We start from the raw sequence: 16,736 nt of genomic DNA, 5'->3' as shown, positions 1-16,736 counted from the left end.
CTCTTTCAATTTGTAGTACTTAGCAACATGGGCTGTTCTTGATGGATTCACACTTTGTTTGCTGACTTTTCTCCTTTCACACCTCAAGGATAATTTTAATTTCCACCAAGTTGTATTGCTATCTGCATTCACATGAAGCAGCATAAATCACTTTGAATGGAGCTCCATGCTGCGATTGCTATCCTGCTTCCCATATTCATATAAAATTAGCTCAGTTACGTATCTATGACAGTAGGGTCAGCAATGTCAACATAACATCTTCTCAGCCTGGGGAATTTGGTTCTGAAAGACGTTACCTCCAATACTGTACTGATTTTGGTGCAGGACCTATACAGTGTGGCCTTAGTCTCTTTGATAGATAGTTCAGGTACAAATAATTTGCACCACTACATAGTATCTTCTATCTGTGTCAAAAGGAAATGTGTGGAGCTCTTTCGTGTCTCTAAGTGATTATTTGCATTAGAAACTGCTGAACAGTATCTAATTTGCCAACACAGAGTACTTTAAGATTCTAATTTTTCAAAGAATGACATTAACCTGGATTTGATAGGAAAAAATCTGCATATAAAGTTTTATATGGCACCAAAAAATGGATCTTGTATTAATAACGAATCTAGAAATAATCTGAGACTTCCTTCACCAAGTATAGCAAAGTCTATTTAGAGTATGAGAGCTGATGCAGACATAAATTTGAAAAAATTGTTTTTAAATTTATGAACTAGCAGTATTTAAAAACACCACATACATAAATTAACATCTTAATAATAAATAAGAACTTTGCAATGCATAACATCATAAGCATTTTTCATTTTTTTTCAGAGACCATAGGAGGTAGACCCTAAATCCCCCTTGAGAGTTTAATGGGTAACAATCAAATCAACTTTAAGAAAAAAATACTTCCTACTTGTGAGTTGAAGGTCCTCTGGTAATATGCCATATGAATACTAAGTAGTCATTACTTTAGCTGCAATTAGTCTATCACATTTTAAATGTTGTGGCTCTTTTTTTTTCTTTTTGCCCCCTTACAATTCAGTAATGATGTTAAGTCTGTTCTGGAACTCATTACTGAAGTGTGGAATTGGAGTTTCATGTGAACAGGCTTTTGTTTTCCTTCGTTTCTCTCATTTGTTTCAGTGACCTCTTGAACTTTGGGTCACTGATTCAGTTACAGCTTTGCAACATCAAAGCCGTACATTTTTTGCTTTGTATTTCTCCACCTTACAGACTTGCAGGAGGGAATGGGAAGAAGTTAAGACTTCCTCTGGAATGCCTGACAGTACTGCTTTTTAGTAATATTCTGTTCTTTTCCAGGATGTTACAGTGCTAAGTACAACTGAAAAATATGTTTTGGCTTCCACAATTCAAGTGGAATACAGTTGCCATCTGCACCATCAGCTTGCAGGCAGGATTGAGGGTATGAATTTCCATGGGAGGTGTGAGGTACCAAAGAAAAATATCAGTTGATTTTAAACTAAACAGATGAAAGAGAAGACTGGACTCTGGTGTTCTGCAGAACAGAAAAGAAGCCCATTTACTTTTAAAGAAACTATTAAACATCCTATCTTGTTGTCTATGATGATCTTATTTCAAAGTCTTATTTTCTTTGTGGATGTGTGCTTTTTGCACGGCTCCATTAGCCTTGAGACAGATGTTAGCCAGGCTTAGTACACTAATGCTCTCTAACTTTGTTTTCAGGGTTTGGGGAGTTAAGACATACTGCAATTTTAAATATTGGACAAAGCTGATTTTCAATGCAAGAATGTATTCATTAATGAAATAGCCATTCACTAGGTGAACTCTTGACCAAAAGCTACTTTTTCTCTAGCTCTGAAAAGAAACTATATTCACTGGAGAGTTTCTGATACTATCTAAGCATTCAGATCTAAGTTAGAAGTGGGTGGTGAAATGTCAGAATAAAGTAAGTATTTAGCTTTGCATATGAGTAGAGAGAAAATAAGAGAGCAGTTTATAGAGGAGACAGTCAACACTGGTCTGTTAATTCTCGTGCAAATAGCGTACTTCTAGTACTATGCTGTACTTTTCTTTTTCTTATCTACTACCAGTGAGGAGCTAGCGGTACAGTTGTCTGAGGATGAAAAGGCGTACCTATATGGAAAAACATTAATTCTGTTTCAGAATGTAATTATTAAAAATTAAAGCCTGACCATGAAAATGTGCTTAACTGAGGCATCTAGATAAATGTTTGTGTTAGTGTACTTAGTTCAAAAAACTCTTAACAACTTCTGACGTGTTTGCAGCCCTTCAAACTCTTCAGTGAAGTATGAATTTTGCTTAAAGATTAGTACCAGATCTGATAGCTCTAACTGCTCAGGAACTACAAGTCATGCTCTCCAAATACTGAAATACCCTAAACCCTAATATTTTTTCAACTAAGTGTTCTTTGTTGTGAGACTCATGAGTGTTCAGAATAAAGTCAGAATCTATTTTTGAGCCTTTCTTCACAATCAGGGGCCCGGAATTTAATTTGCTTTGATACTTGACTTCCAGAGAAGTCAAGTAAGAAGTTTTTAAGAATAACATTAAGATCTGAAAGGTTCTCTTGGCAGGAGAGCACTCCACTGTTTTCTTTATTTGCATGTTTCTTACTCAGTCTTAGAACTGCATTGCTATTCAGTTGTGTGAACTGAAATAATTTTATCTTTTCATTCCCACATTATATGGTCCCATAAATAACAAAACTTTTTTTTTTTCTCAAGTCTTTCTGTATGCTAGTGGTTTTTAATTCTCTTTGGTATATATGGTTTTTATAGACCCCTGCAGAGAAGGGTTCTTTCAAGATACTTGGAACTTCAGTATCTGGAGAGCCAAGGAACCAATATTTAAGTGCTTGCCATCCCAGATGCTTTGCTAAATGTGCTATATATTTTGATAAATATATCTGTCTTCACAGTAACAAGAACTGAAAGTCTGTGGTGTACTAAACTGCCTGTTTTGCCAAGTGTGCAAACCTCTGAGGAATCTGTGTTTTTACTGATTGCACATGTCCCTTTTTCAGATGGAAATGCCTTGCTTTACAATGATGAATGCCTGGCTAAATATAAAATCTTTGTTGACCTGAGAAACACCAAGGCAGGTGACTCACGAAAGGCCACACTTGGCAGCAGGTAGAGGCCTATAGGAATTTCTTTTTCCCTGTTTCTGGAATCCGGATGGTACTTGCTACCTTCCAGAGACCCACAGATGGACTTCTAGTTAAACTGAATTAACTTTGCTGTTGTATCTTATTAGTGGCACTATTCAGTCAAACCTGCTAAGACCTAGTCCTATAAAGAATCAAAGGAAAAATGCCTTGTGTAAATGGGGAAAAGTGTAATGAGGGTGGCTCAAATAAAATATCTGAAGCAGTGCATAGACATGGCAGAGCATGCTCAGACCTAGCTGAAACTGATGTTTTCGAGAAGAAGCCATCACCAAAAAACCAGTTATTTCTGGGATTGGCGATAAGTTATGAGTGTTTCGCATCAAACCTCAGCAGTATGACAGCACCCTGGACCCATTGGAATCAAGAAAACCAGATCTGACTGTGTGAGCCTGAAAAATTTCACATCGAGAGACTTTCCACCCAATTAAAAAATTCTCTAAGGAGATTCTAGGTTTCAGGTTTGCTCTGTTCATGGCTGCCTCTGCTTCAGGCACTTATTTGGAGACAACATAGCAACAAAGGAATAAAGAAAAGGTATTTTACCCTGTGCTAGCCACATCTCTGAAAAAAATTATCAGCTACAGAAAGGAGCTATGACACAACTGGAAAGCAATTACTAGCAACCAGGCAAGCTCTTAAACATGTGCAGTGATATTTTTTGAGAGACTCTTCATGCCATATACGACAGCATTATATACAGTTTGTCGCATTCATTTCTCAAGGTGTGAACTGGAGGGTATAGAATACATTCAGAACCAGCCTGGAAGAGAGAGTAAGGATGAAATATGCACTAACAGTAGTGTCTGGGTGAAAGTATTGTAGCTGATCTATTTTGTCACTCTCTAACATGCAGCCCAAATCCCAAATGTTGTTGATCCTTAGTTACATCTAAGAAATCTTTAGATACTTGTGTCCTGAGTGCCTGTTTTCTCCTTCTTATTCTCCATCAAGAGACACATATTCGGTATCTCTGCCTCCACTCATAATGATGATGATGGATCTGCCCTATAGAATACATGGCTGAAGGGCAGCATGTAGGAGATTGAGCAATTAATTCAGAGAATTAAATGGAAGTAATATATTATAGGTCAACAACTACCCATTATCAAAACATGGGGGAAAAAATCAGGGGAGAAAAAAGGGTAGAGGATCTAATGATAGCATTACAGTTTTCTGTTTCTGAAAGACGACAATCTTCTCTGCGTGCATTGGTCTGCAGCTGGTCCTTCTGTGTAGCTGATGCTAGAGAAAGTATTTTGTGTCTGTTAGATTTTACAGCATTGATGAAAGGATGATACGGGGGGTTACTTCTGCTGGTATGCAAGTACTTCCAGTAATGTTCCTGGTGTCCCCAAAATGCAGCCTCAGGAATTTTCTTGATTAGATTCTTCCAGTCTTCATGAGCATTTACAGCAAAGACAAACTGGCAAGGACGAAAATACAGTGGGGTTTTGCTACATTCACACAGAGGAAATAGGGAACCAGATCACTGCGTTCAGGCTAGCGGTAAAGAGTTGAAAGGAGTAGGAAAGTGAAAGCTGTTAAAGCCTGAACAAAGCCTCTATGCACCTAATTATTGTTTCACAAGAATTCTTCAAAAAATTGCTTCACAAAAAATTTTTCTCAAGTTTTCAGGCTGTTTTTTGTCATATTTTGATAATGGCTCTTACACTGTTGTTATTTGTCAGATTCCCAATCGTGGCATAATTAAGAGCTGCTGATATTGTTAGGCATAGTTCTTTCTTTCTTTCTTGATGTATGGTTCGCCTTGTCTTGTTTATTTATAGGTCTAATTTCATGTCAGTGGGGTGAGTTTACATTTGTTGAAGGTGAGATGATTCTCAGATCCTGGAATAATTTTTCCTTAGCTTTGAAAGCTGTGTATGTCAGAAGGCTGAAACTCTTGACAGTATTAACTGCCTTGGAGCAATTGGTAGGTGAAATCTTAAAAAGTGAAAATAAAAAGACCCCTTCAATCTGATATGAAATTCCATAGTGTGCAACAATAACACAGACCTCTGGGAAACTAGTTAGTCTGATGGTTGGCCAACACACTTCTTTGTCTTCAGCTCTGTCTGACAACGGATTCTTACTGAAAGACTGAGAAACAGAAGAAGATAGTGTTCATTGCCCTTGCTTGCCCTTCCTGCATCTAGCCACAAGTGGGGACTAGGGCTATCCTAAATTGCTTGTTCCCCAAGTGTAATAGGCAATGATGACTGTAACTGTGAACCCTCTAGTTTCGTTTTGAAACTCTTGACTTTGTGCCTTCAGCACTGCACCACACAATTCAATTGTGTGCTGTGTGGAAATTACTTCCCTTTCTTCACTACAAATGCACTCACCAAAAATAATTATGAGATACAATAATAAATATTTACTCCATCTAAGCCTCTACAAACGATTCATGATTTCTGTGGGCTTTTATGGAGATCTTCTAGGGTTGTACCTTTTCCAAGCCAAAACGTTGTAGTCTGTTTAATGCCTCCTTGCATCTCACCAGAACTCAATTCCATCAATAAGCCCTGTCACCTCCTCTGGGCTGTTCACAGTGAGTCTGAGAACTCTTGCCTCTGTACTAATGGCCACCTGACAGCTTCTGATCAGCTGTAACATAGGTATAGCAGGTTCCCCTTTCCCAAGTGCATTACTGTGCACTTGGCACCATTCTAGTTCATCTGTCATGTTATCACAGAGTCATTCATTATTGAAAACATTGTTCCTTACAGTTTCAATCTTCAATATCCTGAATAAAATGCTTGGTTCCAGTGTCCTAATTCCCAAAGTGCTGAGGAGGCTTGGTTTTGCATTTTGGACATTTTGCTGTATAAAATACAAACCCAAGTCTTTTCCATTTACAATCTAATGTAATTGATTTTACATTTCATGGTATTTTTGAGTTTTTTAATTTTCAGTGTGCTGTTTTTCTGTAATCAGTTCATATTTGTTTGTATTAAACTTTAAAAATTCTTTTGAATTGTTTCTAAGATACTTCCAGTTCTTCTGAGAGTGTGGATTTGCAATGGTCAGTCAGTGCTAAGGCAAGATACTTTAAGTCTCAGGTGTTCTTCCATATAGTATTTGCTTTTTGTTTTGCCAGTGATTTGCCTGTCAGCAAGCAAAGTTTTGATGTTATGCATTTGAACTAAGATGAAAAATCAAAACTAGGTTTTGTGGATGGGAAGTTGTTACCTATTATCAGCTCAGTTGGAATACCAACTGAATGCAAACTGAAAAAAAGTGTATTACAACCTGTTACTCAATATGTTGTGAAAAAATTAAAAATAGTTGTCCACTAAGAAAAGCTGTATTTTGCAATGAAATTTAAATCAGCCTTTAATTAGGGACTTCTAGCAAACTTGAATGATTTCACAGTGTTTCTTTAGTTTTGCCGTGTTCAATTATGGTAGACTTTGTTCTTGAACACCCTTGCTGTTTGTGCATTACTGCTTGCAGAAACAGAGACTTCAAAAACTACACTGCTGCATATTTTCTGCTTTTAGAATGCTGTATATCATTCTCAGGTTTTCTTTTTTAAGATATAATAAAATTTTGTTTTATACAGAATACCATTATATGCAGGAATTTAATCTCTGCTCTTACTGCCTTTTAATTTTTAGTGGGATCTGGGTTCAGAATTGTTCTCAGATACTCTTCTGAAGAGAGATGGCTGTACATTTCCTGTTGCAAAATTGATTCACAAATTGTTCAGAAGTGAGTTACATTTTCATTTTATGATCCTTTCTGTAGCTCCTTGCTTTTAGTATTGGCATAGATTAAGATATATAGCACTTTCTGAGAGATTCCACCCAGAGCTGTATTTATGGTACAAGTATGTATAACACTTCATTATGATTTTCTAACATACATTGCTTGCACAATGCTTTCAGACTTACAGCTGGGTATAGTTTGTTTCCTCCTGGAGCACTTTCTTTGCAAAAAAAACCTCTTCAGGAAACATATTCAGGAAATTGTAGTCGAACGGATTGCTAATATACATTGAACTTGCACATAGGTTTTTTTTTGTTGTTGTTGTTCTGTTTTTTTCTGTCTCAACCTGAAAAATTCTATTTCTAGGTGCTGAGTATTTTCCAGCCTACCCTTTTTATCTTACTAATTTTTCAAAATGTAGCTACGTGCTATGTAAACCCATTTTTTTAACTTATAAAAGCTTTGTCCAAAAATCTTTAGAATTACAGGTCAAAATTATTAAACGCATTCTGGCCACATTCCCTTAAACACTGTGGAGGGGAACAGTACAAGAAGGTTCCAATTTTTTCCACTTTGAGTGCCTGTCTAAACAATGATTCATAGAGGCTCTATGCGAGACTTGATAGATGTTTGTTTTATGTGGTGATACAGGTACTGTAGAGCGAGTGTTTAAGCTAACTATGTGTATAAAGTTTCATGGTTGTATATTTTTAGCTGCTGTTGGCCTGAATCTGACTTAAAGATGCTAGCTTGAGATAGAACTATTACCGAACAGGGATCAACACTAGCAATATTTCTTCGATTGTTTCTTTATCTCTACGGGAAATCCCATTTACAAGATGACTGGATCTTTACAAACTTAGTAACTTGCATGCCCACATTTTTAGCCAGTGTTGGTTGTGGACACAGAAATCAAAGCATGAGTTTTCCTTTATTTGTGGAAAAAAGTATTTGAATGTTCAAATTAAATAACATTGTCATCCCGTTATGCAAATTACATATGTAAATACCTATATGAATGCACAAACTGATGCGCATGAGAAATGTGTAAGTGCATAAAATTAGAGCTGCCATGCAATTCAGCTTACTGCTAGGGCCCTCCTTTTTCTTCCTGGGAGAAGGATATTGCTGTCTCCACAGCATTTGTTCCCCTCTCTGGAATCCTGCTAATGAGAGACTTTCCATCTGTTAAAATGACCATAAACATTTGTGGCTGATATGAGACAGCACCTGGAACCTTGCAGTAAGTGACAGCCTTTTTTCCACAGTAGACTTGTCAGTGAGTAGACAGGAGAATGACATAAAGACTTAATGCAGTATGGTTCCTGGTTCCACAAACCTGCACACAAACTGATTCCCAGCCTCTTCTTTCAAGTGATGCACAGGTCACTTTCCTTTTGTGTGCTCTGATGTGAGAAGTTAGGAAGAGCAATTTTGAAATTCTGGCCCTTTATGTTTACTGCTATTAAATTAGTATGTTAATACAGGACATTAGAATGATGAAAATGAAAAATGCTAATAATTTACTAGAGGATTGGTGTTTTGATAAGATTTAATAGCATTTGTATCGAGTTACACTTGATGGTTCATTTAGTCCCTCATTCCAAATACTGGAAAGGCAAATATAAAACCTAATTTCTTAGATTTAATAACAAGAGACTGGAATATTTTCTAGAGTTATGTCTGTACAGGAGACTGGGTACAGATGTTATCTGGATGTGGGAGGATGTGCCATTGTATCACAGCTCCCTGTCACACGACCTAGTTTAGGTCTACCACACCATATGCTAACTTCAGGAAAATTTTTTTAAAAAAATTCATGGCTCACGCATTCCTCTTAAACAGTTGAATCTAGTGTAAAAAATGTAGTCACTAACTAACTAAAATGCATATATACTTTGAGTCTGCTGAGCTGTTACAACTTAATCTATGTGTCTCCATTAAAATTTTCATCGTGTTTAGTAATCTTCTTTTCTGCCTTGGAGCTATAAAAATCTTCAGCAGCACTACATCTGAAAGAAGACAGAAAGTAGAGATACAAAAGTGAAATGTGATTTGCCTAAGGTTATACAACATGTCACAGCCTTAATTTTCCACATTTTACAACCATAAGTTGCTTTGGGCAAAACTTGGCTCTGCAGCAGTTGAATCTGTTCATATACAGATGTTGCATTTTTCCTGACATATGTAAGGGGGTGGCTGGGAGACTATTTCAGGTTCAGTTGTTTCTTTGAATATTATCCTTGTTGCTTGGTTGGTATTTTCAAGCAGCTGCATCTGCAATTTGGCTTCTAATTGTGACATCTTCTTGTGTTTTGTTTTATTATTTGAATTGACTTCGTGTACCTTTGTTTTTATCTCATTAAGGGATAGACCATGTTCCTCACGACTTGTTTTTGACATTGTCATTCATTGCCCTCCTTTGATAGCTGAAATCACAAGCATCGTATGTACATCCAAGGTTAGGAAGAGGCGTTTCAGCACTACACTTTCTGTAGTTTTTGTAGTGGTAAATACTATGAACTCGTTGAAGAAGTCTGGGGGCAAAACCTTGTGTCTTTTGAGCCTGCCTAAAGGAAAGTCACTTGGATCTCCTGCTGTTGTCAGTGTTGTAGTCTGTTACTGAAGGGCTGCATCAGAGACGTGAAAGTTTCTGTATCTTCCAGAATCTGTGATAGACAGTCATTAGAAAGGGAAGGGAATATAAACAAAGACACATAAACAAACTACACACTAAGCTTTTTTTAGTTCTTTGAGTTAAACCTTCCATATTTATTCTTCTAAACTGTTTTACTCCACAGCTGTCCTTTGTGTAAGAGGATTCAGAGTCTTCTTTTTTGTGTTTGTACAGAATCTTGCACACAAAATCCTGGTGTATGATTAAGGTTCATCTGTACCATGTTAGCATTTCTCCCATTAACAGTTTGGACAGGCATTATCTAAGTGCATTGTGCCGGTAGTCATGATTGGAATATTTGTTTGATTCTATTATTGCTGACCTAATGTAATATTCTTTGGAGAGCCAGCAGTCCTTGCTGTTTCACTATTTCTCTATTCCCTTTCTATTTCCCCAGCTTGATTTATGTTAGTATATAAGCTATTTTCTTACTGTTTCTACAATGTGCAGCAAAAAGTAGTCTCAGATCTTGACTGGGCCTTTTAAGCTTTGCTGTACTTTACCAGGGAGATATATCTGAAAGAAATGCACAGAATTTAATCCTAGTTTACTTGCATTTAAAAGCAGTGGTCCCTATACAACTAAATTCCAAGCTTCCAAAATTTTGGGGAAGGAGCAGCAGCATGCCTATTAAACTGAGCTATGGCCATATGCTATGAGCATTGTTCAAAATATTTGCAAACAACCCATAAAAAGTTTCTCTAGGTGCAATATTTGTCACATATTATGCTCCAACCATGCTTTTTATAGACTGATCATGAATCATTTTTGTGAATGTGATTTCATGAAATACGTAGTTTGGTTAAGAAATGGTATCTCGTTCTGATGCCCTTAAATTCAGTGAATAATTGAAATACACAGATAAAACCCATGGGACACTTTTAAAGTCTGGAATTTCAATTTCATTATGATCTTGCTGTAGCAGCTCAAGAAATGTTAATGCACAGTGCTCTTAATATTGGTGCAAATCTTGCAGTCTTTGCTAATTTCATGATGAATTGTATTCATATGCATATATATTTATTTTATATACCTTTTAAGGACTGCATATTTTAAAATAATTATGTCAAGCAACTTGTTTATGTCAAATGCTTCAAGTTATACTGAAATAGAAGGCATAAAATATTTTGAACTCCTATAACTGCAGCAAATTCAAAACAGAAATGTAACAAATTTTTGGCCCTGTGTTTTTAGGTCAGATCCGGCTGTTACATAATCCAAATGGGAATTTCATCTATTTCTTTGGTTATTTATGCTGCATATATAGTCATTTATTTATAAAGCATATACCATGCTTTAATTTTGCCTTTGGCTTTGTAAGAGATACTGACTGGGAATGCTGACTTCTCCCTTTTGAAAGAATATGAAGAATAAATACCAGCACAGAGTATGCATTTGGATTTGTGTTTAAACCACCAAAGATAAAAACCACAGATACTCATATAATCTATTTTCCTATAAACAGTAAAAGATGGTGAAAGGTATGCAAATAAACTCTATTTTCTCCCAAGGAGATGTTAGTACATGCCTGGTAACATAAACATCAGAAGATAAAATCTCAAGGAGAAAACTGCATACCTACTTCAGCCACGGATAATAATGGTAAATCATGAGGCAAACATGAGTAAAAACGTCTGAATGTCATTCTGCATTGTTTCTTTCACGAAAGTACCAAAACAAGCTATGAAGTGGGACTGGATTGGCTTCACCTTTATAGTGTATTTTCCCAAGAATCGGTGTATAACCGTCAGAACTCTTTACTGGTATAGCTGAAGTCTTCAGTTTCTCACTTTACCTTTCACGTACATAACAGTTCCATAGGTTCTATAGTTGTTATTTTGTTTTTATTGTTCTAATTTCTTTGACATTCACATTTTGAGTGAATGTGATCATCATCAGCCTATTTGTAATACCTCAGAGACCATATGTTTTTGATATTGTCATAACCAATTATACTGAACACACTTACATAAATACATATGAAAACTCAGAACATCATATTATATTATTCAGATCATTTACAATCAGAAGAAGCAATTATAGTATAAGCGTGCAAGACCCTGGAGGAATCTTTCTGAGATTATTTAAGAGACACCCACTTTGCTTTGCCAAACAAAATACAGGAAATAAGAGATTTGGCTCATGGATGCCAAGTCAGTCTTAAGATTGGCTTGAGAAGCATGAGTCTTTTATCTAATGAATTATCCTATAATGTGTAAGAAAAAAGAAAACAATAGTGTCTATAAAATTGCACAGTAGTACACCTGTGAAGGTTATAGTTCATTATTATGTAGATATTCAGTAATACCTGTACATTTACTTCTGCAGCAAATATGTAAGAGCATCTTTTAAAAAAAATAAATAAATTCTACTCTAAAGGAGGTATTGTTCAGTGTAGAAAACAGTTTTTCTAACTTTTAGCAATAAACTGGGAAATGCCTTTCAACGCCAATAAAAAAGACCTAGTCTTGTTGTTTCCAATAACTTTTACAAAGAAATTTGTCATTTGCGAACAGCGTTGAGTTTTCTCTGATTGTTCCCTCTCTGACTGAAGAAATTTAAAATGTTGTTACTCGCCTTGAAAATTACTGTCTCTACTTCAAAGGGAAACTCTAATAGTCTGCTTAATATTTCAAGACACTTGTGTGATAATAATGTTATAGATAGATACATAAGATTTTTCTTTGCCAAAAGCTGCAATATAATAATGGAAATGGTTGTTATGAAAAAAGGGTATGAAAAAGGATAAAGGGCTCCAAAGAATTTGAAGGGGAAAAAAAGCCGTAAAAAAAATAAGGGTGTTGTTTGAATCCAGAGATTGAAGTTTCTTTTCAGAGTAGAAGCTCATTGTCCTGCAAAATCCCTAGGGAGATGTGGTGATACAGCAAACAAACTTGTTTTGTCACAAGTCCCTGTGACGTTTGTGACCCTCAGAGGTGGATTTGCTGGTCTTTACCTGAACAAAGCATTTCTACTTAGAATTTTGAAAGTGAATTCACATCCTGGTACAGGATGTTCTACCTATTTTACCTTGAGCTGCCTCAGAGCACCAATATGAACGCAGAATTGCAAGGAACTGAGCAGGCAATTCTCCTGCATTAATTCATTCTATGAAGTGGAACAGCACTGCTGGTCTCAGCTAACAGTGAAAAAGGGTAAATCTCTCTCCTTTTCTACTTTTAATGGTTCTTCTACCGGTGTTCAGCCAGCCTGCAGAGTTCTGCAGGTGAGAGGGACAAGAAGACAGCAAGGAGATATGACATGTAGCAGAATTATACACTGGTTGGGAATAAAATCTGACATTGTTTACCCTACAAGATTTATAAATTTCTCTCTAGTTTTTACTGACCATTTAGCTTTCAGTATCCATATAATACTTTCTCCTTGAAATACGCGACGGCAAATGATTTTGTAACTGTGAATACCCTAGATTTCTGCCGTTGTATTAACAGTTTATACACATACATATTACCCTCTGTATCTGTGAAGATGGAGTCTATGTTCACGTGCATTTGTAAGAAGAGTTCTTAAAACTAAAATAATTGGAAATCAGTGAAACAGAGAACAGCTTGTAATCTCTGGATCCTCTGACAATTAAGGTAGTGTATTAGGGGTTTGAATCCTAGGACCGCAGAGTGGGCAGTTTTGATTAAGTTCTTAAGCTGACTTGAGAAAGATCAAAGTCCATGCTTTCTGTTTTTCAGGTATTTAGTAAGATAACCACATCACAGGTACATCCTGATCATTCATAAAAACTCCGAGAGCTCTTCCATGGACGTTATGTGGAATGACAAGGCATGTATCATTGTAAGAAATTGTCTAGCTCAAGGAAAAACTTAGTAAAGAGGGCTTGAAGCTTAATAGAGTTGCTGACCAGAAGACAAGGAACCAGAACTGATGAAATGAAGTTTCTTCCAGACTATCCAATCTATCCCATCTATCATCTATTTCTTCTAATTTGTTGATAAGACATTAGGAGGTAGGTAGATGTTTTACAGATCTGGGATTACAGGCCTGGGTTATTGTCCATGATCAATAGTTTGTTAATCAATTATTTGGTTAATTGACATTACTAGTTACAATTTACTGTATATTAAATTGCTTCTTGGGTCTTGGAACTATTTTTCTGGGCTACATTATTTTTTATAACAATCATGGAGGAAATATCTGTTCAGAAAGTAGACAAGCAAGTGGAGTACAGAGTCATATTCAGAGCAGCTACATATAGTAACTTGTACAGTTAGATTGTCTTGGAATTGGGAAAAGCATCTTTCAGTTTGTTTATTAATTCAAACCTCTTGTCACACTGCCTCTGAAACCGCAACAGCAAAGATAGCTCTACCAGCAGGTTGTAACACTTCTAGGACATGGAGAGTTCATTTTTTCCAATTTGGTGTGTGTGTCTTTACAAAATTATTTAAAATAAATAAATAAAAAAAACCCCAAAAACTTGATTCTTTTTTTACCTGTGACTAAACTGGATACAATCAGTGGCAGGACCAGCATCTGCAGCATTCTCATGAGTAGTTCTCCTGGAAATGAAAAGTACTTGACTTCCCGATAGCTCATCTTATATGATCGGAGGGAAAATCCAAGGATTACACCTGAAGAGAGGGAAAAAAAATCATGACTTAATCTTCTAAAGCAGTAGTAACATCTAAACACGAATATCTGTGCAGTACTTACTTGATGTATCTGATTGCAACACGGAGTTTTCATTATGCCCCAGATTTCACTCCTGATTTGCTCTCTCAAATACCAGCTATCAATAAGAGCAGCCCTACAGAAGCCATTAGATTATTTTTCACTGTAACAGATTCAGAAGGTTATTTGTGCTGCTATTTTTAAAAACCTGGATTAATGTAAAAGGTACATCTTGAGCATTAATGAAAAGGAAACAATCCCTGCCACTGCAGCCAAGCGTTTTGAGTTCTGGGATTTTGAGTGTAATCATATATGCAATGCATATACACCCCAGATACCAGCCTTCACAAGTCTTTGTCCATGCCTGTTCACTGTGTGGGGCCTGATCCTGAAGATGTGCTTCAGACTGGATGAGATAACCAGGACAGCTGTATTTGAGATTCCCCTTGTGGTTAGGTCTTTTACACAGCAAAACAGCATCAGGAAGTAAGTAGCTTTAACATGCCTATCTTCGGAAACGGGCACTTGCAAAGAAGCAGCTGATCAGTCTTACTGGATGGTTAAGTGATGGGTTTCACTGCCTGAGGGCATGGATTAAGGGGGTGCCTGCACCCATTTATCTTGATGGGAACAGAAAATTGGTTCTTGAGGTATATTTACAAATGGAAGCCACTGATAGGCAGACATGTGACAACATAAACCCAGCTAGAACTCTGTAGATTTTGTCCTGTACTTGGCACCAGCTGCTTTATTTCTTTACTTGGTATAATGAAGTTTATTCCAAACTATCCAGTCTATACCATCTATAATCTATTTTTTCTAACCTGTTGATAAAAGATTAGGAGGTAGGTAGATGTTTTACAGATCTGGGTTTACAGGTCTGGGTTATTGGCCATGATCAATAGTTGGTTAATCATTTGGTCAACTGACATTACTAGTTACGATTTACTCTATGTTAAATCATTTGGTGTCTGTCTGATGCAGATCTTCTATATCCAGCCAGGCAACACATGGCTTTACCCAGAACACCTTAACCATACAGATGGTGAAACTCGGCTCTCTCTTTCTTGTTCCCGACTCCAGGTCGCTCCTCATTGTCCAGTACTGGGATTTGTGCTAACTGTGGCTGTATAGAAAGCTGGATCAGAGAATTGATCCTGCTGCAAAAAAAGTTATTTTACTGGGTTAATTTTGAGTCAGTCAATTCCCTGAGGTAATTTGCTTGCATGGCTACACACATGTTGGTACCTTCACAAGGGAATATGTAGAAATGTGTTTTGGAGAAGAGTGGGACTGCCCTACTTGGCAGATAAGCAAACTTACGTTTCCTAAAAATTTTCATGAAACTGCATTATCTGTGATGTTACGCAGCAAAGCATTCAAGCGCACTTCTAGGTCATGTTATAAGTTGGCTATGACCTGAAAATGCCATAACATTGATGACTTCTGGAAACTGCAAGTTCTAACTCTAAATCACTTTGTGATTTTGCTTTTCTTTAATGATATTTTATATAATGATAATATCTTCTTGCCAAATGTTACTAGGTAAAACGTGCTATTATGACTCCTATGCTAGCTTGTTGCCATCTGCTGATGTAAGGAAATGGCTATAACCTTCATGGTAGTGAGCCCTGTCTGCCTGATCATGCTGTTAGGGACTTCAGCAGGTTGTTACATTAGAGAAGTCCAGAAATGTCTTGTGTAGGACAAAAAAATCTTAGTGTTACAAGATGGGAGAAGAGTGATTGGAGCACGATTAGAACCAAGCATGGAGTTCACACTGTGGAATAGAGCAGTGGGACTAGAAGGTGTTCATTTTAGTCTCATTTAGGTCCTATAGAGGCAGGTCATATGCATTTTTCATAAATGATTATTTCAGGTCAAAGTAGATGACAAAATGCATAGAGGAAGGACCTCTGAGTTATTCTAGGTTAAAAGACCTGCCTTCGAGTTTCTCTTCAGTAAGGTTTTAAATTCAACTGCAGTGTTACTCATTATTTTCTTTTTATATGGGAAACACATTTCTGAGATATAAAGAATCCATCTGGACCCTTTGTTCCTGCATCTAATGAGCACTACGTTTTGACAACTGGATAACAAGCAAATAGAGCTAGACCAGTTTCTGACTTAGGCCACAGTCCTGCAATTAGTTCCACATGAATTAACCTCTGCAGTAGTACAAAGCCTCACTGAAGTTAGTAAGGGTTTCTGAGGCTACTATAAGAACCAGTCCTTATGTTATACTGTAAGGGCTTGATTATCTGGTCTGCTACTGTCCAAGCAGTACAAAGTGGCCTAAGAGAGAATGAGGGCGTGACCAGGTGGCTGATTGAATGAATACGATTGATAGTAAGTTCTGAAGTTCTATGTAAACCTGTTGAGCCAAAAATTACTGCTTTATTTTTTCTTTTGTCCTAATGTGCTCTATGCATAATTACAGGGTTGCCTAGCACTGCAGGTTGCAAAAAAAAAAAAAAAAAAAAAAAACAAAAAAAAAAACAAAAAAACCAAAAAAATGTGTTTTCGAAAAAAATTGCCCCC

The 16,736-nt window shown here is 36.7% G+C and overlaps 1 protein-coding gene across 4 annotated transcripts in view; it reads right to left on the bottom strand.

Moving 5' to 3' along the window:
• Positions 1-16,736, bottom strand: part of SLC1A3 (solute carrier family 1 (glial high affinity glutamate transporter), member 3) — a 66,551-nt gene that overhangs the window by 31,894 nt on the left and 17,921 nt on the right. For 3 of the 4 annotated variants that reach the window (XM_010131497.1, XM_010131500.1, XM_010131498.1), the window contains exon 2: positions 14,018-14,155. The exons of the other annotated variant lie outside the window; for it this stretch is intronic. In XM_010131497.1, the coding sequence (XP_010129799.1) occupies positions 14,018-14,155 (138 nt within the window). The remainder of the gene's footprint in view (positions 1-14,017; positions 14,156-16,736) is intronic. 4 annotated transcript variants of the gene reach the window in all.

The sequence above is a fragment of the Buceros rhinoceros genome, unplaced genomic scaffold (assembly GCF_000710305.1).
Source record: "Buceros rhinoceros silvestris isolate BGI_N320 unplaced genomic scaffold, ASM71030v1 scaffold10402, whole genome shotgun sequence".
Classification (NCBI taxonomy): Eukaryota; Metazoa; Chordata; class Aves; order Bucerotiformes; family Bucerotidae; genus Buceros; species Buceros rhinoceros.
This window is presented reverse-complemented; position numbering and strand designations above follow the sequence as displayed.